We start from the raw sequence: 23,098 nt of genomic DNA on the forward strand, positions 1-23,098 counted from the left end.
GCACTCACTTGGGGCTCCGCAACTGAGGAATTGCGTTCTGGCATGGACTAAAAATAGACACCTACGTCCTGCTTAGTAAGCTTGATAGGCGGATCCGGAGTCACCAGATTCAGTATTCTGTCAGATGTGATCTGATGCAACGCAGGTGTGCAACGTACTCAGAAGTCATTTCTCAAACAGTGACCAGCGTAAGGTTCATAGTGTTGAAATATAGTTGCGGAGAAACCTCCGCCTCCCCCGCATGCAAGGACTTCATCCACTGCGAGGGCCAACGTGACTCAGCACAGCCGTGAATCTACAAGTGCTCGATTCGAACTCAAACAATACAAAAATCCATCCTGCATATTGTACTCCGCAACCCAAGGATATCGACGATGGCACCGAGCACAGCCCCGACTGGAGGAAAATATCTCTACCCAAGCGAAACCTCCCGCCACGCAGCTACCATCCTTGGATTCCCATCCATATACTCCATCGCCTCAGAATATTATGAGAGCGTATGTTTCGAAATCGCCAGTCTAGCATGCACAATATCCGAGTTCGAGCCAGTGCGGTTATATACGCGGCCCGAGGATCTGTCCAAGGCACAATCCAAAGTCAACGAAGCTAGTGCGAAATACCCCTGCAAAGCATCAAACATATCAATCATCCCATTCCTCACGAACCACCTCTGGGCTCGAGACACGGGCCCCGTCTATGTGCGTGGAACCGAGGAAGAGACCCGTCTCCGCCGGTATGCAATCAACTTCCGCTTCAGTGAATGGGGAAGAAAAGCCGACCTGGGCGATGACGACCGCGCCGCTGATGGCCTTGTGTGGCCCGTTATGGAGCCCGAGCAATTTCAAGAGAACGCAACTTTTGCCAGCAGGGTTATCGAGTCGGATGTCTATCCATCTCCAGTGACTCTGGTTGAATCACGGATCTGCCTTGAAGGCGGTTCGCTCGTCGCGGATGGTGAAGGAACACTCCTAGCCACCGAAAGCAGCATCCTCAACGAAAACCGTAACCCGGGTCTCTCGCGCGCTGAGATCGAGACAGAACTGCGCCGTTTACTCGGCGTTGAAAAGATCATCTGGTTCCCAGGCAGAAAGGGCCTCGACGTCACAGACGTGCACGCCGACGCAGAAGTCACCTTCATTCGACCCGGAGTTATTGTCCTCTCTCGACCTCATCCGAGTGCGCCAAAGCCATGGCAAGAGGTTTATGAAGAGATCCGGAATATTCTGAACAAAGAAGTCGATGCGAAGGGTCGGCGGTTTGAAGTTTACACTGTGGATGAACCGGATCCGAAGGCTCTTGGAGAGTTGACATATGATGAGCCGGCGACGAATTATGTTAACTGTTATTTTGTTAATGGCGGTCTTATCCTTCCGCAGTTTGGGGATGAGCGGCGGGATAAGAATGCGCTGGACACTTTCCAGATGCTTTGTCCTGATCGTGTGGTGAGGCCGGTTCTTGTTCATGGGTTGCCATTGGCTGGGGGTGTTATCCATTGCTCTACGCAGCAGGTGCTTTCTGTTGATGAGGAATGAGATTGGTTGCAAGAGCTATAGATGAATTCAGTTAAGGTTAACTCTATGAAAAAGAGTAATTGCGCTCTGGGCATGACATATGACAATGGTAAAGAGACCTAAGCTGATGTGCGGAAGCATAGTGACATGATCCAAAACGGTAAAGATTCTCCACGACAAGACTAAGAACGCTCTTTTAAAGCTCAGGAACAACCCCACAGTGGCTTCTGCCTGGAAAAGTCTCCACTTGGCGCTGTGTTGCCTGCCGTCGTTCAGGCAGCAGCCCCCAAGTTTGCCTGCATCCTCAGGCCAACATCCAGTCTCTCATCCATCCTTCTCTTTCAAAAGGCGCTCTCTCTTCTTCTCTTCCCATTCACTTGTCAATCTTCTTCATCCTTTCATCCCCCTCCCTCATACATGTGATATTGTCACGTTGACCCGTATTCATTCACAATCCTCCTGATCCAGCCAAGGACCCCGCACGCCCCGTGTTTATCCTACTTCCCAGCCTCGACGTGTTCATTTCTTATTTCTTCAGCGTTCAGCGCAATGGCTCCAGGTTGCCTCAAGGGCTGCAGCATTGCCCTCAGCGGCACGTTTCCCGGCTTCAAGCATTGTGAGTTCCCGCTTCGATCTCCGGAGAAATGACCCCTGCACGGTCATTCTTCTGCACGTGCAGATGACACTAACAGTCACGCTTTGACTACAGCCGATCTGAAAGGCATGCTGGAAGACCGAGATGCTAGTTTCTGTTCGTCTGTCACTGATGAATGCACGCATTTGGTTACGACCCAGAAGGATGTTGAGAAGAACACGGCGAAATGTAAGTTTGCGAATTTCAGTGCTCAGTCTTGACATTGACCGAATATTCTAGACAAAGCTGCGTGTGCGCTTGCCACTTGTCACATCGTGTCGCTCGACTGGCTGATTGAGTCAATCCAAGCCGTCGAGGTGAATGGGGCCAAGAAACCATTTCCCGAAATTGGTTACATCCTGGGCTCTGTTCCAAATGGAATAAGCCAGGATGTGCAAAAGGGTTCCAACAAGGACACAAAGAGTGTTATTCAGAAAAAGACAACGAGCGAGGCCTTGAAGGTCATAAAGAGTGATGTCCAGGTTGATGCAAAGAACGACCAAGAAAACTCGGCAAAAAAGCGCAACGCCGCACATGTCGATGGCATTGAGGAAGATTCAAGCAAGAAGCAGAAGGATGCGCAAAAAGCGGGCTTCAAAAACCTGAATATTCCCGTCGATGAGGCTTTTCTTCGGGAGCATATCCAACACAAAGGTGACCAAAACATCGGCTTTTCATCTTACGCCCAGAAACTAACTCATCCTCTCCAGATCCTAATGTCTATATCGATGATGCCGAGTTGATCTGGGATGCCACGTTGAACCAAACTGTCGCGGCTCAAAACAACAACAAGTTCTACATCATCCAACTGCTTTCCGTCTCGAATGGGCAGAACTACTTCACGTGGACTCGATGGGGTCGCGTTGGTGAGCATGGCCAGTCTGCCTGTTTGGGAGATGGGACGCTGGCAAACGCGATGAGATACTTTGAAACGAAGTTCAAGGATAAGTCAGGCTTGAAATGGGAGAACCGACTTGATCCTGCAAAGCCGAAGAAGTACACATTTATCGAGCGCAACTACGAGGAGGATGATGAAGGTGACGACGAGGTGAAGAAGGAAGAGACTGAAGATTCAAAACCCAAGGTTGAGAGTGCCCTGTCAAAGCCTCTCCAGAACCTTATGAGCTTTATTTTCAATTCGCAGCATTTTATCGAGGCTATGGCGTCAATGTCTTACGATGCGAAGAAATTGCCACTGGGCAAGCTCTCCGATAGGACCCTGAAGAACGGGTTCTCGATCCTGAAAGAGTTGTCTGAACTTATCGCGGATCCGAGCCTTGCACAGTCCAAGTACGATACTGGATATGGGACCGCAACAGAGACTCTAAGCGACCAGTACTTCACCATCATTCCGCACGTCTTTGGTCGAAACAGGCCGCCTGTCCTGGATTCAGATGCCCAAATCAAGAAGGAGGTTGAACTCTTGGACGCATTGACTGACATGGATGTTGCGAATGAGATCATGAAGAACTCGAAAGAAGCTGATGAAATCAACCAACTTGACCGTCAGTTCCAGAGCCTGGGCATGGAAGAAATGACTCGACTTGATCACAAGTCGAGCGAATTCATCGAGTTATCCAATTATCTTTCAAACTCACGTGGTGCAACCCACTACCTCCGATACCAGGTGATCGACATTTTCCGAATTGAGCGTCAGGGCGAGAATGATCGGTTTAATGCTTCTCCTTATGCGAAGGTCAAGAAGAGTGACCGAAGACTTCTTTGGCATGGTTCGCGCAGCACCAACTTCGGTGGCATTCTAAGCCAGGGTCTTCGAATCGCACCACCAGAAGCCCCAGTCAACGGATACATGTTCGGAAAGGGTGTCTACCTTGCGGACACTTCAAGCAAGTCAGCAAACTACTGCTGCCCAAACAACAGTGGTAACATGGGGTTGCTCCTCCTGTGCGATGCCGAGCTTGGCGACCCCATGTTGGAGCTTTTCGACAGTGATTACAACGCCGGCGAAAATGCCCAGAAGCAAGGCAAGCTCGCTACACTCGGCCTAGGCCGGAGCATTCCTGCCGGATGGAAGGATGCAGGTTGTCTGAACCAGTCTCTAGAAGGTGTCAAGATGCCAGACGTGAGCACAGGCACTTCGCAGGGCAAGGACAAAGCTTGGCTCCAGTACAATGAGTACATTGTCTACGATGTTGCTCAGATTCGCCAGCGGTATCTGTTCTACGTTCACATGAAGTAATTCGTTTATCCAGCTTATCTTACCGTGGCATTTCAGAGGAGTATTACATGAGTTCATTTGCACTGCAATGGAGCCCTGGAGTCTGTTCCAAAAACGATTTTCTCTGTCTTAAGGCTAAGGTCCTCTCTTGTTATCTCAAGTAATTTATTCTTGCATCAATCAAGAAGTTAATCGAAACTAGCTATCAATTTGAAACAAAACCCTCCATACTGCGCGTAGCTCATGGCCTGCCTAGCCTCGCACAAAAGTCCAAATCAATAATGAAACAAACTTCCTATTCACACTACCCCATCAACCCCGTCAACCCCTACACTCAGCCTCGGACAGCACATCTCCATACCCCAAATTGTCCTTGATCTTGAGCGCCTCCGTCTTTTTCTGCTTGCAAAGATCCTCAAACCCATCCCCCTTATTCGGCAAAATACAATGAGAGGTACTCCCACACCACCTCCCAGAAGCAGCCTCACACACCTCGATATTATCCATGGACCCAATATGTTTGCACGTCCAGAGAGAATATTTGACGTCGTGGTTTTCTTGTGTTGTACATGCGAAGTAGACGGTGCCGTTGTATGACATGGGATGGAAGTCGCCGTCTTTGCAGGCCATTGAGCATTGATTGTTGCTGCCACACTCTTGGTTCGATTTCAGATATGCAGTGCTGCATGTTGCCAGGAGAGTAAGGAGAGGAAGGTTCCAGTGGAGGTGCATTTTGTCTGGATGGGTGTTAGGGGTGCAGTAAAGGAAAGGGGCGGGGGGATATCAGACCTGCTTTGCTGTCAATGTATGCTTCGGGATAGATTGAAGTTGTGGTAATGGGATGCTGTGGTGTCTTGCCTAGAGACTCGTCCATTTTATACTCTGGACAAGGTACTATCGTGATGACGAAATGCGAATCATCCCTTCGGCATCCTGGAGCATGGGGAGAAGTCATTGGAACCCCAGACTGTTACTTGACACATTTTGCTCAAGGATTATAGTATAGGGTCTCCATTCCAGACTGTTTGATCTACAACGGTCTACTTGAAGAGGAAGCCACCTGTGCCAGAATGCCCGATGCCAGAAGGTGGTAAGTGAACTGGTAATCTAGGGCTGAAACGCGACCATGCGAGAATCTAAGCCGCGAGATTGAATTAAATGCCAAGATTTCTAGTCGCTAGTGGAACGATGATGTATCTAGGTTCGGGATAATAATCAAGGGGTTCCAGGGGCTTAGCATGGATGATCACCCGAAATATGCGCCATAGGAAAGCACTTACCGAGCCCCGTATGACATCATTTGCATATTGCAACTTAGTTCATGTGGAATGGGAATGTGATTTGCTACCCCCGGAGATGTTACTCTTTTGCAGGTCGGGGGGCTGGGGTATCTCAGCGCAGCTAACATTGATTAATTCACGAAAGGACGAGCGCAAGTGGGCACTTTGATTTTTTCTTTTGCCCTTGTCCCTCACAAGGTCAGACCAGGGAGATCACATTTCTTTCACCCATCCTAGTTACCTAATACGCTGTAGTACTAGCGAATCCTCTATAAATCTCTGCTCATCGGCTCACTGTTTCAAAATGATGGAAGCGAATAATGATGTCGCACCACCCAAAATTTTCAAGCTGGCAATAAATTCTTCGAGATCTATGACAAGTCCAAGAACACTTTCAATTATAGGGTACGTCTTGTCTCAAATCTCCACCCATCTCACTCTATCAAGTATACATTGAAAACAACTAAAACTGATATGGTTCAAACCGGGTCACAAGTACATTCTCTGGAACGACAAGGCGGGCAATTATTTCGGTGCCACGCCTCCGGTGCCTGGGGGCTCGCAAAAGACCGTCCTCAAGACTGTTGACTATGCAAATTGCGCCTATTTCCGGTTCACCCACGCCTTGGATGCTGACTCGAATCGGATGAAGAACCGCGATCTTGTAAGGGTGGAGATATTTGATACAGCGGGAAATGCACTTAGACCTTTGAAAGACATATCCCCGCTGGGGTCCAATGGCACTGCTGGAGATATCTTCGTATTCCGCTATCCGGGAGAGCCATAATCAAAGGCAACGTCGATGTAAAGATCACTGCAGTCGCCAACTGTTTGAGGTCTGCAACTTACTGATGGGCCACCGAGAGCCAATGAATCTAGGAATCACTTCGCAGTGAGCCACTCAGGGTGGCGGGGTGGCTTAACTCACCCTGTGCTCTGGGAGCCTATCATTTCCCGAGGCGGTAATTTTACCATCACCTAGATGAACAAGAGAGAAGTATTATTCTTAGAAGACGAGGCTTTAAGCTCTGAGCAAGACGGGAGCATCCTTTCTGAGCCTTTATAACATCCCATCCGTGAATAAACAAACACAATGACCTCGTACGCTAGGATTCTATATAATACTTTCCGGCTCGGACGGCACTCGGATACCTAGCTGTTCCGAGTCTTATAAGGATCTTGGAATCGGTTGTCATCCAAGTCGATCTCGGGCCCCATTTAAATAGAATAAATACCAGGAATATTATTGTCGAAGGATAAAGTATAAGTGGTGTGCATCCAGTGCCTTGTTTATCAGGCCGTAGTCTCCGTCTGTTTGTTCTGGAAATCAATCGAGATCTCAGTCCTCTCGTGTCTACTCACTCCAATCAGCCATTCTGTTGTTTTATTCAAATACGCACCATATGCTATCCTGGCTCTCTTCATTCTACGCATCCACTTCCTCTTCATATTCATAAATTTCATCCTTCCCTTTCCTTGGCCACAAAGGTTCATCATCAAAGCGTGCACACTGCAGCCATGACAAGCAAACACCAACATGAGATCACAACTCCACGTGCCTTGCTCTGTGAAAGAGCCTGGAACTGGGACTGGGCCGAGAACAGCCACGTCATCTTCCATGAAAACGGGACGGGCGAGGTAAGTCCAATACCGCATCGACATATCCAGTAACTAATAGTTCACAGTTGACATGCGCCAGCGGACTCACACTCTTCCTCGCCGTTGAATTTGAGTGGAGGCCAGTGAATAACACACTTGGCAAACCAGCAACTACCGGTCTTGCCAATGCGGATAATCCTCTAACGCTAGGGCGCTGCAACATCGAAATGACACTCACCAAGCGCCTTATTCCCAGCCTGGCAAACACCGATACCAGTGACAACGTTTGGAATGAGGCTCTACTGCGGGAGACCGCGTTCACGCCCAAGCGCTTAACCCTTACATTCGAAAAGGGCAGTTTCGTCTCGGCTGCCGATACTAAGTGGAGGAAGAAGAAGGACTTGTGGGATGCACCAAGGTTTAAATACCGGCTGACCATTGATCCGTCGCCTTACCCACCGCGAGAGGAGTGGCTGGGCCCGCTGGATCAACTTGAATTCTGGACCTGCACGCAATTTTGCACCGAGAGAGATGCGGAGTTTGTGCCGAAGAAGGAAAAGAAAACGGTAGGGACGAGATTGAAGAGATTTTTGGAAAGGGTGAAGGTTTGAAGGGAAGTACATTTCCACTCTACACAGGGGAACGAGGGTTGTGTCGACTTTACACATGGTGTACCCGGCAAAGACCTGAATTGCAAATCATTCTAGCTTCCCCATGGCAATCTACTCCACAACTAATGTCACATCAACAAAAGCAATGAAATTCATCATGTTTCAGATCTATCTAGTTCGACCCACAGCTCCCACTCGGCGCAAAAAGAACATCATCAATATAAACTCGGCCCGTAACAGAGTTATCCGGGAAGTCACACGCAGCAAGAATATTCAAACGATCCTCGGATCTCCTCGGGGTATAGCTTCCAGTAACAGAAACCCACTTTCCAAAGTCCGTCACTTCCTTGGTGGCAATATGGCCTTTAGTCGCATTGCGGCCCATGTAGACGGAAATGAAGCAATATTCGGCGCCTGCGTAGGGAACTTGAATCTCTGCGCTGAAGTCGTATTTTGTGCCGCGCTTAAGGTTTTCGAGGGATTGGGAGATTGTGTTGCCGCCATTGTCGATGGCGGTTTGCAGCTCCCTGTAGAAGGGTCAGTATATCGTGGATATTTCAGGCGGAAGATTGTCTTACAGATAGTATTCACCGCTGTATGCACTGGCAGCATTGCTAACGGTCGCGACGTTCACGGCGGATGCGCGCCATGGGAAAAGAACGCCGGACTCGAAGGATGGGTTCACCACCGCATTGCACGCTGAAAGAGCCATAATGTGTAATTGATTTATATGTTGTTGAATAAAATCGGAGGGTATTAACGAAGAGCTTTATGAGATTAGATCTTCCGCAACAAATTCATGACTGCTTACACACACTTGAATCATTTGAGACAGGGGCACGGGATTTGCCGACAGCCGACAGCGCGGCACCAAATAATGCAACGCAAAGCTATTTGTTACCCTTTCTAACCGGTTTCGCCTCTTTTCTCGTATTGAAAGGTTATTCTAGTCTCCCATTCAGGTTTCGAGGCCTGCTCTAAAATCTGACGGTGTGAAACATGGCCTCTTGACACCTAATGATGGTCTGAAGTTTGCCTTAGGTCACCTGTTTATAACTGTTACGGTTACAGATTTTGCGAAGGTTCTTTCGGCGCTACTTTCCTCGTGCTATTTATGGATCTGGTTCCCTTTGGAGACCCTTTTGTGGCGCATCTTCACCATGCACTGGCTACGTCAATGCTAAGACTGTGGCGCACGCCGTAAGCATTGTGGATCACGCTGCTGATCACGGGGTAATTAATGTCTAGGCCCTTCAAGTTCTATTTTGATCTGAGATGGCCTAGTAGTAGTCCCACATAATTAATGGTTTGTTTGCTCGGTACGATGCAACATTACATTCGGGATCTTCTTATCTCTCACTAGAAAATTATCAACTAAGATTTTTCCCAAGGTTGACTTCAATTGAAACAAAAGTCCGGGATAGAACCACGGATAAAATGCCCGAAATACTACTCGCATGCGTGAATTGACACTTCGAGCTTCTACTGTTGAAGTGCTACCATGACATCGCTATCGATGTCCGATCAGAAATGGAGAGAGGAGGCCTAAACAGTCAGACCCCAGACGTTATGTCCGATCGACGGTCTTTGAACTCCTTTTGGACCTGCATCGTTCCAGCTCTGCTCGAAGACTATAACGACGTGCAATATTCCTCTTTGATGGGTTCACTATTCAGAAATTACTTGTGAAAGTGCCATGGCCAGGAATATGTTAAACTTATCGCCGGTACATGCATACCAGGGTATGATGAAGCATCGTCAATGGGCACTTGATTCTCTCGATCATTCTTAATAGTTGTGTAATACGCTTTGAAATCCTTGCGCGTCTGTTCGAATTTCATACCAGAGGTGCTCACTGATACCTGGAAAGTCGGCACGACAGCCGTCGGTCTGGCTTCCAGGATTACCCCGGAAGAACAATTGAGAAGCCTCTGATAGCGCATCCCTGAGAAATATCTACTCTATTGATTTCGATCAGGCGCGTTGCAGCCGCAGGTACAATGACTGCCACGCCGCATCCATTTGGGAAAGAGACAAGCGACGGACTAACCAAGTCGGGCAATTAGTCTTCCAGACTAACCCAATTTGTCGAGGAATAGGCTACGCTCGCCCGATTTAGATATTTGCCGATAGATTTCAACTGGCGAGACCATATTTATTGCCATCAAAAGTTAGTGTAGACAGATGGATACAAATACAATTTCCCCAGAAATCAATTCTTTTCGTTAAACCAATTCCTTCACTCCCAAAGTCTCGATAATCTACTTACCCGTCCATCCTCTCAAGACACCCATTCCACACACCAATTACGCACCCGCCAAAATGCCCGGCATCAAAGGACAAGCCGCGACCCCCACGCCAGAAATCTGCATAATCGGCTCCCTAAACATCGACTTCGTGACATCTACCCCTCGGTGCCCTGGTCCCGGCGAAACCCTGACCGCGACTTCCCTCACCGTGACAGCCGGCGGAAAAGGCGGAAACCAAGCCGTCGCATGCGGCCGGGCCTCGTTCATCGCAAAAGAAACCCAAGATGTAGCGGTGGGCATGATCGGTGCCGTCGGAGCAGACGACGTCTACTACTCCACACTCTTGAAGCCCGCGCTCGAAGCATCAGGCGCGAATACAGCGAATATTGAAGAGTCGAGCGAGGCTCAGACTGGGTCTGCGAGTATTATCGTTGAAGAGGACAATGGAGAGAACCGGATTCTTGTTGTACCTGGTGCGAATCACGCGGGTATGATGAGTGATGTTGCGCAGATTGTCAGCGCTGTCAAGAACCAGGGCAATCCCGGGGTGATCGTGATGCAGGGCGAGATCCCACGGAAGACGACCTTGGGATTATTGGAATATTTCAACGGCGGGGTATGTGATCGCGCTCATGTCGTCTTCAATCCGGCGCCTGTATATCCCGAGGGGATTTCACTGGCTGCGGTGAAAGGCACCTCTGTTCTGATTATGAATGAGACGGAGGCTGTTCAGATGTCGAGGTCTATCGCTGGGCTTCCTGTGTCTTCAAGCCAGCCTGATAAGCTTGATACCCTGCAGACTGCGGAGCTGGCGCCGAGGTTCCATGAGATGGCGAAAGTACAGATTGTGCTTATTACGCTTGGATCCAAGGGGGTTTATTTCTCGACGAGGACTGGCAGATCCGGGAATGTGCGGGGGGTGAAGGTTGCTAAGGTCCTTGATACCACGGCAGCCGGGGACACTTTTGTGGGGTACTTTTCAACAGATTTGGCGAGGTTTTTGGCCAAGGGTGCTACGTTGGAAGAGTTCGATGCAGAGATTGAGGCCGCTGTGCAAAAGGCTAATGCGGCGGCGGCAAAGTGTGTTCAGCAACGGGGTGCGGCCCAGAGCATTCCCTTTGCGTACGATATGGAGTAAATGGTTTAGAACGGGATCATATCGTTTGTATAGATGGTGTACGGATTTACGAATTTCAAGATATAATAGAATCATCCGCGTCATCATCCGGCTCTTCATCAAATCGAGCAATCCTCCATACTGATTGAAGCGCCACCGTCTCTTGCTCCAAATTAATCCCTGTAGTTACTGTAATCCTTCTTAGTCGTTCCAGAAGTACCGTCTGTTGAGACTCGTGCGTCATTTCTCTTGCGATCAACAAAAGACTGGCGACTAGTATCGGATCCCATTGTTCTGGCGAGTCATTGCTAGCCGCGATTCCAGCGATGGATTGGGCGTGCCAGATATGCGATGTGAAGCATCGTGGACCGGGTAATGATTTCAGTAACCTTGGTTTATGTGTCAATAATAGGAGTGAGGTTATGTGGTAGACGGCGTTGGCGACCAGCGCCATCGGTGTCGTGAAGATGAGAATGGGAAATGATGATGCGTGGTCAGGGTCGATCTGGTCTGCTTCGCCACCGCGGACGTCAACTATCTGCTGTGCATCGACTGGGCGGTCATTGTACCATTTCTGGCAGTCCGTCCAGAGAAAAGTCCATTGGGATAGAACATGTGATTGTCGCAGGGATGGAAATGCTGCTAGTTCTGGCGAGCCGGCAGCCTGCGGTGAAGTCACGTCTGGATCTCCGTATATTAGGGCAAGAGAGTGGCCAAGAAGACAAAGAGCATGGTCGTATACTCGATGGACGGTTCGAGAGTGCATGTCTGGTCGTGGTGGTGCATGAATTGAGGAGCCGTCACGGTGGAGAAAAGAGCGAAAAGGTAATGAGGGGGGTTTAGAGGCGGCGATTGAGGATGCGAGATCTGGAGAAAATAGTTAGTACTTCACATTTCATTTGAACCAAATTAAGTGTTACATACCAAGTCGGAAGTGTAGCCAAAACAAGGCTTCACCCAAATCATCTGTCATAGAAGCTGGAGACAACCACGTGCCAACCGATTCTATCAAACCCCTCCATCTCTGAAGTCCCAATGGCAAAATGTCTTGCATGAGAAGTATAGCATGCCCTGCCTGCCTTATCAAATCAGGCTGAAGGTCCAAGCTATCTTCTGCCTCTTTGCGAAACCGAATGCTGTTGCCGGTGTCTTCATCATGATAGATAGAGAGCAGCGACCGCTGGCTAGCAGATAACGCAAGGATAGCAGCCTGCAAAGGCCTGTTGGACCGGGAAAGAAGCAGTGCTTGGACTCCGAGAGCACAGTCGGGATCTCCAACGTCAATCCAAGGACCCACGTGATAGCGAAAGTGCCGTAATAAGTCTGTCTCCCGGCAGCTATTTGCAGTAGTCGGGCGCCTTGTCATCTGCTGGGGGCTGATGAGAAAGCTCAGGTATTCGGGGATAGGATGTCCTCCAGGGGTTCCTCGCGCTATGTTGTTGAGGAACACATTAGGTGTGCTTTGCAAATTTGAAGGCCCCGGAGAAAAACCGATCGGTACATTTGACGCTAAGATGTCGTTAATAGGAACAGCCGTGCGGCTTTCTGAATTCTGGTATGCTGTTTCATTCGGGCCACTGGAAATTTGCTGGGTGGCGGCCTGAGACTCAGGCGCAGCTTCATCTTGCTGTTGCGATCTTCCCTGGCCTACTGCAATGGGGGAGTCGTCGACGAACTATACCCCGGATATCAGCAACGCCCTGAGCCAGATCGGATGATAATGCAGTCCTACAGTGATGGTGTTATAAACCTGTCTCGTCCCGCCCAAGGCAGCACCAGACTGCGGGGGCACAAAGGCGAGATCAGCGCCATATTTGCAAGCAAATCCTTTGACTTCGCAATTGGCGCATCGCGGCTTCTGCTCATCGCCTGGAAGCAGTCAGTAAAGGACCCGCAACGGTCACGCGACACGAACATTTTCTTCGCCTCTTGCGGCAGGTCAGACAGCCCGTCCTCACCCTTTGCTTGCCGGCAGGTGTGACCTTCCTAGGCATGATGTAGAGCATGCATGACCCCGGATGTTGGAGAAGACCAAAAAGAATGCGGAGCCTCCAGTGTCCCCAAGAGCCAACACGACGAAGCGGAGGTGTCCGAGTGTCCGAGTGTCCGAGTTTGGCGGGGCGAGGCCGAAAGGGGCAGCGCCAGTCGACGCGGCTTGGACCGCATTTCCATTATGTCTTCAAAGCTTGACTTGGGAACGCCACCCGCATCGATCGAGATGCTTTTATGTGTTGTGGAGTAAACGTGGGTAGATCTCGGTACTTGAAGTGTGATGCATTGAATCAAATTATGGAACATCGTCATACGTCATTCGTATTCGATAGGGCGTTAGGTATAGGTCGCCCGCATTCTTTAAATTACACCTATACTCAAAGAGTTTCGATATACTGAGATCCTTCCGTCTTCTCCAAATCACGACCGGTCGCAGATCCCATCCGTTCAATAAACGAGGTCAGGCCGACATCGCGCTGCGCCTCACGAAGCAGCTCGGCATCTCGCTCACCCGTGTGGCTACCGAAGACGCGATCCATCTCCTCGAGACTGGCATTCTTGGTCTCTGGCAGGAAGAACCAGACCCAAACCATACCTACCGCCAGGAACCCAGCGAAGAAGATGTACGTGCCCCACTCCCAGGCCTTAAGCATCGGGGGGACAAAGAAGGCAATAGCAAAGTTGTTGACCCAGTTGCTAGAAGCACCAATGGAGGCACCCTTTGCACGAATAGAGAGAGGGAAGATCTCCGAGACGAGTGTCCATGAGCAAGGTCCCCAGGTGGCTCCGAAGCCGGCAATGTACAGCCAGATGAGTGCTGATTCTCTGTTAGTTCTGGTCCTGTCAAAAGAGGTGGAAAGCCACTTACCAACTGCGGTCCAACCCGCTGCCACATGGTGAGGCCAGTCGTGCTGGAACTTGGCCACGATGACTCCGACAATGACCATGCTACAGAACATGACCATGGATCCGACCAGAAGCATAGGCTTGCGGCCTACCTTGTCAATGATCAACTGTGGAACGACGTTAGTATGTCTTCATGTCAGGAAATTCAATGTGTTGAACTTACCATAGCAGGAACCGTGCTGACAATGAAGACTACACCAGTCACACCCGTAGCCAGCAGCGCAATAGTTCCGCCGGTCAAACCAAGACTAACAAAAACGTTTGACGCGTAGTAGATAACTGGAAATTGTCAGAAAGCGGGTCTCACCCTTGAATAAGAAAAACTCACTGGCATCAATACCACTCCACTGCTGGAAGAACATGATCAACCAAGCAGTAGCCACACGCTTAAAGTTATCCATGGTCCGCACACAGTTGACATACTGAGCAATCTGGTTCATGAAAACGCTCTGGCGCTCCCGCTCCGCCAGCTTGGGCGAGTTGCGCGCAAACGCACGCTGCTCGAACACGGACTCCGCCTTGATCTCGAGGTACTCGACTTGAACCAGTTCATGCTCAACGGGAAGCTTGCGCATCCAAGCCAGAGTAGCTTGAGCCTCCTCGTCGCGGCCTTGCTTAACCAACCAGCGGGGCGAGAACGGCATGAACCAAATACCACAGGCCAGGAAGAAAGCGGGAATACCCTGGATGATAGAGGGCAGACGCCAAGCAATGTCGGACTGCGTCTGACCCGTTCCGCCGATGAAATTGCTGCCGTATCCGACCCAGAACGAGATCATGATACCGAGAATGGTGGCGAATTGGTAGAAGGAGACCAGAAGACCGCGCATCTCAGGAGCGGCGAGTTCGGCGTTGTAAAGTGGGCCGACACCGCTGAACAGGCCGACGCCCAAACCAGTGAAGAAACGGCCTGCATACAGGAGAGATGGGTTGCCAACTGTAGCACCCACGTAGAGATAACTTCCGAGAACGACCCAGCAGCAGGCAAAGAACATGGTATACTTGCGAGAGAAGATCTCGCCCAAGATACCAGCCGAAAGAGATCCCACAATACCTCCAACTTGAAGAATGGAGGTCAACCAGCCCGTTGCCGTAGACGAAGCCACCACAGACGGGAAGTTCTCAGTGAAGCGAGTCATGACCAATGACTGGCCAAGGACACCCTGCTGGTAGCCATATTCGAACCCACCGAGCCTGTATCCCATATATTAGATCGTGAAAGGATTTTTCAGAGGGGATTAGCGACTCACGAAGCAAAAAAGGCAATAAAGATGACTTTAGGGTTATCGAAGATCGACTGCCACATCGACTTCTTCGCGATCTGAACGCGCGGAGCCACCTCCACGTCAACAGTCGACTCAATCATGGCGAAATAAAATCAATCCAAGTGAATGCAACTCAAGAAAGATGATTCTCCGCAAGAAGATCTGGGGAAAGAATTCGAATACGGGGAAAGAGGGACAACAGGTCCCATTTTATCTTATTTCCAACGCCAGCGCCATCCCCGGTCCAAAGAGACCTCTGCAAAAAAAAAGTTAACGTCTACCCCGGTTTGGCCTCGGCGTCCCGAGACGAGTGGTCACACCCCCGGGAGAAAATCAAAAACGTGGAGGCAAAAGCAATTGCGGAGACTCGGCACTAAACCATACATGGATATGTGTAGGCTATACCCACCTAATTGGGCGAAATATCGGGATCGGGTGGATCCACTCGGGAAGCGAAGGGGAAGATTGGAGCCACAATCCCGTGTGAAGGCTCGGACCCTGGCAGCCCAAGCCCGCTAGCTTTCGGGTTGCGCACATTTCGTGACTGATGGTTTCCACGAGTGAAACTAGCCTTGCCGATTGTGGGCAGATTGTGGGGAAGGGCACGGATCTGTGCCTGTTTCGGGGAATCGGAGGCAGAGTTTTGCTGTATTGGTCAAGTCGATGCGGGGGGGGTTCGTGGAGCTGGATGTGCGATCCGGTGCAATTTGACATCAAAACTCCAAGCTTTCGGCTGATGATTGGGAATTAGACCGGGACCGGCCGACGTAATGTTAAAGGATAGGCAACGGTACTTCGAGGTATAAAGGCCCCGGTGAATGAACGGGGTGAAAATCTGGGGTATCTTCAGTGCGTGACCTGCTAGACTAGGGGAACGATGTATTGGCCGACTTCTTTGCCGCTGCTCTGCAGCTCTCTGCTTCCCTTGGTGGGTGGCGCCTTTGCGCAGGGGGATAAACACTATGCCATCATGGACAATGATTGGTACACGGCTGGTTTCGTGCCATATCTGATCGCCCTCGATGGGGACGTCGATGTTCTGGCCCTGGCATCAGGTGAGTGCGTCATATACTAGCCGTACGCAGCAACTAACTTTCTACGTTAGATACCTGCGACACCTGGCAACCCCAGGCGGCACTGCACGCCGTGGCAACTCTGGAAGCCGGTAATCTGAGCTGCATCCCCGTTTATCCTGGTTCTACTTGGCCATTGATCAATACTCCCCTGCGGTTCCAGGCATGGGAGACCATTCACGGCAAACTCCCCTGGCAGGGAGCATTCGCTCCCTACAACGCAACCTATGAGGCCGAAGGCAATGATCCTACTTCGGGCAACCCGAACCGAATTGTCAAGTCGGCGTTCAGGGAGGGTTTCCCCAAGGGCAAGCCGGACAACTCGACCTCCGCTGCAAACTTCATGGTCGAGATGGTGCACAAGTACCCCGGTCAGGTGTCCATTTACTCTGCAGGAGCTCTGACCAATGTGGCACTGGCTGCTCGCATGGATCCTCAATTCGCATCACTCGCGAAGAACCTGGTGATCATGGGCGGGTATGTTGATCTGAATATGCTCCAGGCTACTGGCAGTATCATGCAGGCTGATTACCAGTCCGACGTACGTACCTTAGATATCTCCAAGAAGAGACGCACTAACTGACCACTCCTAGATCAACCTGATGATGGACCCTGAAGCATCCAAGATCGCCCTGACAGCCGATTTCCCCGAGATCATCGTCGCCGGCAACGTCGCGAACCAGGTATTCCCTACCCAGGAATTCGTCGACGAGATCAAGAAAGCCGGAAACCCCTACAGTGAGCTGTTCGCCAAGTACTATGACATCTCCTTCCCCTTTTGGGATGAAACTGCTGCGGCTCTGATGGTTGATCCCTCCCTCGCCATCAACAAGACTACAGGTTTGTCATTTTAGAAATCATTGGATACTTGAGGAGAACTAATCGTCAACTTCTAGTATACATCGACGTCGACATCTCCTACGGCAGCCCCAACTACGGTAACGTTCACGTCTACCAGAAGGCCCTTGCGCCCGCTGGTATTCGCAATGTGACGTATGTCTTTGAGGTTGATGCGGATAAGCTGAAACAGCGGATTAAGCATTCTCTTATGCACCCCAAGTCTTGCGCCGACCTGTAGATGTACATATCATGAGGCGCTAGGTAAATATTGTATATACTAGAGGATCGAATTGGGTTTAAATAGATGTTTGTATGTTAGTTATAACATTCTACCGGTTGGGAATGTGTCCACGGGACTAGAAATGTCGTCCAGAGAAGTAGCTGAAGTAACTTAAGTGACTTTTTGGCCGATGCCTGGTTTCCAAGGCTTATCTTCGACTCACAATTTTTCTGTACTCATCTCGGGCTTTTCATGGCTATCCACGGGTCACGATCCCATTCTGGGGCAGCGCGGGCCTGCGTGACTAAGTAACTTTTTGTCTCCGGATGGAGCCCGAGACAGAACTTTGGGAAGCTCCACCCATTACCTTTTCTTCCATTCTACCCCAGGTTCCCTCTTCACCACCATCATGGATGACCCGGTCCCTCCAATTCTTCCTAACGGGAGAATATCCGACTCATTCAACAGCGCACCGCCATTATTCGAAGACGAAGCTTTCCTATCCCCCGGCACATTCTCAAGCGCGGACGAATACGCTGCTAACCCGCGCTTCCTCGAATTACAAGAAGAGCTGCGCTGCGTGCTATTCTCTGCAGTCGCAAGTCTTGAACCTAGCACATATATCTCACCAGCACCCTCGGATCCACTAGATGGCCCTGGTCCACGTGCATCACGGCAGAGTCTTGATTTCACACGGGTATCAATCCCAAAAATCCGACTGATTTATTATCTCAAGAACTGGATAACCGAGTGCGCACCGTACTTGGATAAATTCGACGAGGCGCGCCATTTTGGAGTTCACATTCCCATCCTGGCGCAACGATCTCCGACTTTATTCTACGCCATCCTTGCTTTCTCTGCCCGGCAGACTGAGCGAAAAGCATGTCTTGATAAAGCTTACGACAGCCTGGAGCTCTACCAAGAGTCCATCCGCCTCTTGACACCATGCCTTCAAGCCAAAGACCCGAATGTCCTAGTGACAGTCTGCATCCTCGCAGTAATGGAACTAATGTCCGTGAGTCCGCGAGACTGGCGTCGACACGTGGAAGGGTGCGCGGCATTATTCGACTCGTTTAACGTGAATGGCCTATCAGGGGGGCATCTCCAAGCTGTCTTCTGGTGTTACGCGCGGATGGAGCTATGCGGCGCGATCATCTCCAATGGTGCCGAGAGCACGGTTCTCGCACTTGAAAAATGGGTACCAGCGATGCCGGAAACATCATCCCCAAAAGAAAGAGAGGGTATGATTCGCGACCTATTCTGCGCGAAGGGTCGCGTGAGTCCGGACATGCACGCCAATTGGGCCGTGTACCTATGCGCCAAGACGTGCGATCTTGCATGTCGGCAGACAAGACACCTAGAGCTGGGCGAGATGGTCGACGACGAGCGACCATTCAGCGAACAATGGAACACTCTCTGGGATGAACTCCAATACTGGCTCGAGACACGACCTCCAGCCTTGCTCCCAATCAAAACTACAGGAATAGGAGGCGGACAAATCTTTCCCGAAATTCTGTTCGCGCACTGGGCGGCTATCTCGGGGAACCAGCTGTATCACGCATCTTGTATCATGATGCTAGATATCAGGCCAATGGAAATGACTTTGCCAACGGGAAAACCACATTACTCGGCGATTTGGCATGCAAGGAGGGTGTGTGGGATTTCGTTGACGAATCCGCACAGTGGGAATCTGATTAATGCGATTCAGCCGCTATATATTGCGGGGAAGCTACTCAGTCATCATAGTGAGCATGTTGAAGTTGCAAAGTTATTCAAGATCGTTGAGGAAACCACTGGTTGGGGGGCGTTGTGGAGGCTGAAGGATCTCGAGAGGGCTTGGGGCTATGAGCCTGGGGAGATATTGTCTGCGATATAGACTAAAATTCAGGCGCTAATAATATATATAGAATATGAAGTCTGCTGAAATCAATCCCGGAAATGACCGCCTTTTAGGCCAGAAATGGTGCCCTTGAAACCTGTAATTTCCAGCGAACCCTACTTTAGGGGTTCAACCCCTCAAAGCTTAGACTTTACTAAATCCTCACTCACAATGAAATGGCAATTGCTTTCGTTTCTTTCGCTAATAATTTACAAGGGTTTAATGCGGTGCAAACCATTTTTGAGAGGAACATAATTGACTCTGGGAATATTTGACAAAAACCTCGACGTGCTCTGTTCTGAGGGGAAACATCCCCCAACAAGATTTGATCATGGCAGTGCATGCAGCACCACGTCTATCTTCGACGACATAGAGAGAATCAAAGTACAGAGTGTTGCATTTCACCTGCGTCGCTATTCACAGCGCGCCGCTTTTCCCCCGAGAAGCAGACTTGGTATCCGAGGACGCGGTTTTGTTCTGGGTTGGGTCGTGCTGGGCTTGTTCTTTGATATTCTCCTCTTCGGCCGCCAAAGGGGTCTTTTCCCCCAGCATAGGTCTGGCATCCGAGGACTCGTTTTCGTTCTGGTTGGGGTCGTGCTGAGCTTGTTCTTTGATATTCTCCTCTTCAGCCGCCGGCGCGGCTTTCTTCCCAAGCATGGGTCTGCTATCCGAAGGTGCCATTTGTGGAGATGAGGTTGCGTGGTATGTGCTCTTTGACAATACTATTTCACGGTCGTGGTTCAATAGAATGAAATTTTTGGGATCAATGAATTGTTTTTTGAAGGATTCGATAATTTATATTGATGATGGGTTTGCGGGGAACGCCGCGAACCGATGATTATAGACGACGTCATCCTACCAACAAGCCACCCAATCCCTGACCAATTAGACGCAAAGAGAAAACCTGCTAGATCTAGGTCCTGAGACCTGAAGGGATGAGAAGAACGAACATTGCTTCAGGATATTTGTTGAAGAGGGGCTGACAGTGTACGTTGTCCTGTCGTCATTGCCTCGGGATTTCGAGAAGTGGTGCGGCGCCCCGGCTCAGACCAACTTTCCAGAATGTCCCATGTTCTCTAAATTGAGACTATTCAGGCTACATCTTCTAAATATATCTTCTGTGTGCGTAATATTAAATCTTTACAATGCAAACCCCTATCACCAAAATGCTCTTTGTCCATTCTCCACCCTATGCAGCTTTGTCCCTGCCTTCGGGCTTAAGATGATTGGAGGAGAGGTTAATAGCTTTTCCAAATTTATCAAGATATGATTGCCAGCAGATGGCGTGAATTTATCCATCCCGTTAAACATGTCAAATTTACAAAAAGTTGTTTCTAAAACGACGGGTATACAATCAAACTGAAGAAAATAACCAAAAATGCACTACAAGTTCGCTGACAACGGTGCATCTGCGCGACGATCTTGCTTGATCATGTCGCTAAGCTTGTAGGCCAATGCACCAATGGGAGCAGTTGGATGTCCACTAACTTGCTCGGGAAACACACTCGCATCCATAACCCGCAAGCCTTTCACATTATGGACTCGACAGTTTAGGTCGACAGCGCTCGTTTTTGGGTCTGAGCCCATGCGGGCCGTGCCAACTGGGTGGTAAAGTGTGAAGGCTTTCTCTTGCATAAAGCGAATAAGGTCCTTATCCGAGATGGCTTCAACGTTGCTACTTGAGTAGGGCCACCATGCGGATGTTGGGTCATCGTTGACAGGAACAGGCTCTAGATAACTTTGGAGGGCCGGGCTTCGCACTATTTTCAGACAGATCCGAAGACCGGTCAACAGAACGTTTAGGTCATTGTTGTCCTTATCAGACAGGTATTTTGGGTCGATGATAGCTAGATAATTCTCATTAGTCATCGACTCATAGGTGACTCCATCAGTATACTTACGTGGTTCAAATGGATCCTTGTTCCGAAGTGTGATGGTGCCGTTGCTCTGAGGACGAAGGATGATTGGGATAATACTAAACGCATCGCTTTCGTCTGGTGGGCGCTCCTCTCCATGATGGATAAAAGCCAAGGGCGCCCCAATAATCTCCAAGTCCGGTCCAATACTCCCAGAACCGTAGTCCGTTAGAGAGCCAGATGATTGAGGAAAGGTGAAATCGGCCGAGCGGAGAAAGGCAGCGGCTTCCGCAATATTGCTGGTCAAAGGTCCTCGTCCCAAGGTCATCCACTGGAGTAAAGCTGGCAAAGCTTTGAATGTGTTGGAAAGATAGTCTAGGGTTGTGTTTGGCTTTGCTTTGCAGATGATGCCTGTGGGACAGAGGTGGTCTTTCAAGTTTCGCCCTACTGCGTCATTTTCTTGAAGAATGGGAATGCCGTGGCGTTCGAGCTCTACTTTGGGACCAATCCCGCTCAAAAGAAGAGTTTGTGGGGTGTTGATGGAACCGGCAGAGAGGATGACCTCTTTCCGAGCATGGACCTCGAAAAGAATGCCCTTTTGCTTGGTTTGAAACTCAACGCCGATCGCAGTAGGCTGGTTGGTAGTGAGCCTATCAAAAAGAATGCGTGTGACATGGGAATGACAGGCTACATAGAGATTTGGCCTCTGAAGGACATCGGGTGTTAGAAAGGCGGTAGCTAAAGACGAACGCTGCCCCTTGGAATCGATGAACGTTTGAAATCGAGTCACTCCGAGACTACCGTCAGAGGTATTCACATCGGCACTTAAAGGTATTCCTGCATCCTGGCAAGCCGGCAGGAACCCTTTGTCCATGATCTCGGAGAGCCATGAGTAGCCTGTGTGCCAGTCGCCGGTAGAGCCGCGATGTTTCACATCAATGGCCGGTCGTGTGAGGTTCGGAGTGAACTTTTCCATACGGCGAAAGAAAGGCGCCAAATCATTGTAGCTCCAGCCGTCGCATCCGTAATCAGTAGCCCATTCATCGAAGTCGGATTTTGAGCAATGATGGTACATCATAGCATTGAGCGAAGTTGAGCCTCCAAGTACACGTCCGCGAGGCCAATACAGCTTTCGATATGCGAGACTCGGCTGTTCGACCGTGTAGTAGTTCCAGTCATGCTCCGTGTGAAAGAGCTTTGGAAACATTAGAGGGACTTTAGTCTCCAAAATACTGGTGTTATCTCCTCCTGCTTCAAGTAGCAGAACCGAGACATTTGCATCTTCCGAAAGCTTGCTGGCGAGAACACATCCAGCTGCACCAGCACCGACGATTACTGGTTTCGAGAATAAGCCATCTAGATCGTCAAAAAAATGATTCTATCGTCAGACATACCGTAGTCATACCCGCACAGAAGGCGAGAAGCCGAAGCATACGTCACAGGCGGACCCGAGGCAGGCTGCGGCGTTGCATAGTGGAGAGGATCGTGCAGGGGGTTTCGATGCCGACGAGCCATGTTCAGAAAGTAGGATACTGTGAGCTAGAGGTTCACGGGAGCAGTCCCCATGTGGTTCATTTATACCACTGCTCCCTTACCCCACTCCCTTACCCCACTCCCTTACCCCTCACCCACCCACCATTTGGCTTACATGATGATTCGGCACTTCACCTCGGTATCCACATCATCTTCCCCGCATCTATATTCCCCAGATCTACAGTAATGGACCGGACGAATTCTTGTCCGAAGAATCAAAACAAATAGTGCGAGAGGAAAGGAATCGCGGAGCCGCTTGAGGCCAAACATTGATCCAGGGCGTTTGCGGCTCCGATGCTCCGCGGCTGCGCAGTAACGGCCCCTTACCCACCCACAGCAGGTGAAGCGCTTCTG

The 23,098-nt window shown here is 50.0% G+C and overlaps 10 protein-coding genes across 10 annotated transcripts; 6 read left to right on the plus strand and 4 right to left on the minus strand.

The window, feature by feature from the left end:
- Positions 1 to 374: 374 nt before the first annotated feature.
- On the plus strand, positions 375 to 1,532 carry N7498_000191 (agmatine deiminase family protein; the record flags this gene model as incomplete). The annotated part of the gene is made up of 1 exon (XM_058447254.1): positions 375 to 1,532. One exon carries the CDS (start codon positions 375 to 377, stop codon positions 1,530 to 1,532), a length of 1,158 nt encoding a protein of 385 aa, XP_058312665.1.
- Positions 1,533 to 2,060: 528 nt separating this feature from the next.
- On the plus strand, positions 2,061 to 4,345 carry N7498_000192 (uncharacterized protein; the record flags this gene model as incomplete). The annotated part of the gene is made up of 4 exons (XM_058447255.1): positions 2,061 to 2,127; positions 2,221 to 2,334; positions 2,386 to 2,799; positions 2,856 to 4,345. The coding sequence occupies 4 exons, from the start codon at positions 2,061 to 2,063 to the stop codon at positions 4,343 to 4,345; spliced, it is 2,085 nt and encodes a 694-aa protein (XP_058312666.1).
- Positions 4,346 to 7,122: 2,777 nt separating this feature from the next.
- On the plus strand, positions 7,123 to 7,814 carry N7498_000193 (uncharacterized protein; the record flags this gene model as incomplete). Its single annotated transcript, XM_058447256.1, has 2 exons — positions 7,123 to 7,242; positions 7,290 to 7,814. The coding sequence occupies 2 exons, from the start codon at positions 7,123 to 7,125 to the stop codon at positions 7,812 to 7,814; spliced, it is 645 nt and encodes a 214-aa protein (XP_058312667.1).
- Positions 7,815 to 7,986: 172 nt separating this feature from the next.
- On the minus strand, positions 7,987 to 8,526 carry N7498_000194 (carbohydrate binding domain-containing protein; the record flags this gene model as incomplete). Its single annotated transcript, XM_058447257.1, has 2 exons — positions 7,987 to 8,341; positions 8,393 to 8,526. 2 exons carry the CDS (start codon positions 8,524 to 8,526, stop codon positions 7,987 to 7,989), a joined length of 489 nt encoding a protein of 162 aa, XP_058312668.1.
- Positions 8,527 to 10,136: 1,610 nt separating this feature from the next.
- On the plus strand, positions 10,137 to 11,201 carry N7498_000195 (ribokinase; the record flags this gene model as incomplete). The annotated part of the gene is made up of 1 exon (XM_058447258.1): positions 10,137 to 11,201. One exon carries the CDS (start codon positions 10,137 to 10,139, stop codon positions 11,199 to 11,201), a length of 1,065 nt encoding a protein of 354 aa, XP_058312669.1.
- Positions 11,202 to 13,549: 2,348 nt separating this feature from the next.
- N7498_000196 (sugar porter family MFS transporter) lies at positions 13,550 to 15,444 on the minus strand (the record flags this gene model as incomplete). Its single annotated transcript, XM_058447259.1, has 5 exons — positions 13,550 to 13,989; positions 14,041 to 14,185; positions 14,242 to 14,357; positions 14,407 to 15,272; positions 15,329 to 15,444. 5 exons carry the CDS (start codon positions 15,442 to 15,444, stop codon positions 13,550 to 13,552), a joined length of 1,683 nt encoding a protein of 560 aa, XP_058312670.1.
- Positions 15,445 to 16,220: 776 nt separating this feature from the next.
- N7498_000197 (uncharacterized protein) lies at positions 16,221 to 17,494 on the plus strand (the record flags this gene model as incomplete). The annotated part of the gene is made up of 4 exons (XM_058447260.1): positions 16,221 to 16,398; positions 16,449 to 16,957; positions 17,010 to 17,256; positions 17,313 to 17,494. The coding sequence occupies 4 exons, from the start codon at positions 16,221 to 16,223 to the stop codon at positions 17,492 to 17,494; spliced, it is 1,116 nt and encodes a 371-aa protein (XP_058312671.1).
- A 391-nt stretch (positions 17,495 to 17,885) lies between these two features.
- Positions 17,886 to 19,324, plus strand: N7498_000198 (putative C6 transcription factor; the record flags this gene model as incomplete). Its single annotated transcript, XM_058447261.1, has 2 exons — positions 17,886 to 19,221; positions 19,263 to 19,324. 2 exons carry the CDS (start codon positions 17,886 to 17,888, stop codon positions 19,322 to 19,324), a joined length of 1,398 nt encoding a protein of 465 aa, XP_058312672.1.
- Positions 19,325 to 19,772: 448 nt separating this feature from the next.
- N7498_000199 (uncharacterized protein) lies at positions 19,773 to 20,036 on the minus strand (the record flags this gene model as incomplete). The annotated part of the gene is made up of 1 exon (XM_058447262.1): positions 19,773 to 20,036. The coding sequence occupies one exon, from the start codon at positions 20,034 to 20,036 to the stop codon at positions 19,773 to 19,775; it is 264 nt and encodes an 87-aa protein (XP_058312673.1).
- Positions 20,037 to 20,738: 702 nt separating this feature from the next.
- Positions 20,739 to 22,726, minus strand: N7498_000200 (GMC family oxidoreductase; the record flags this gene model as incomplete). Its single annotated transcript, XM_058447263.1, has 3 exons — positions 20,739 to 21,202; positions 21,257 to 22,546; positions 22,606 to 22,726. 3 exons carry the CDS (start codon positions 22,724 to 22,726, stop codon positions 20,739 to 20,741), a joined length of 1,875 nt encoding a protein of 624 aa, XP_058312674.1.
- Between the last annotated feature and the right edge of the window lie 372 nt (positions 22,727 to 23,098).

The sequence above is a fragment of the Penicillium cinerascens genome, assembly GCF_028974065.1.
Source record: "Penicillium cinerascens strain IBT 15544 chromosome Unknown contig_16_segment0_segment0, whole genome shotgun sequence".
In the NCBI taxonomy this organism is placed as follows: domain Eukaryota; kingdom Fungi; phylum Ascomycota; class Eurotiomycetes; order Eurotiales; family Aspergillaceae; genus Penicillium; species Penicillium cinerascens.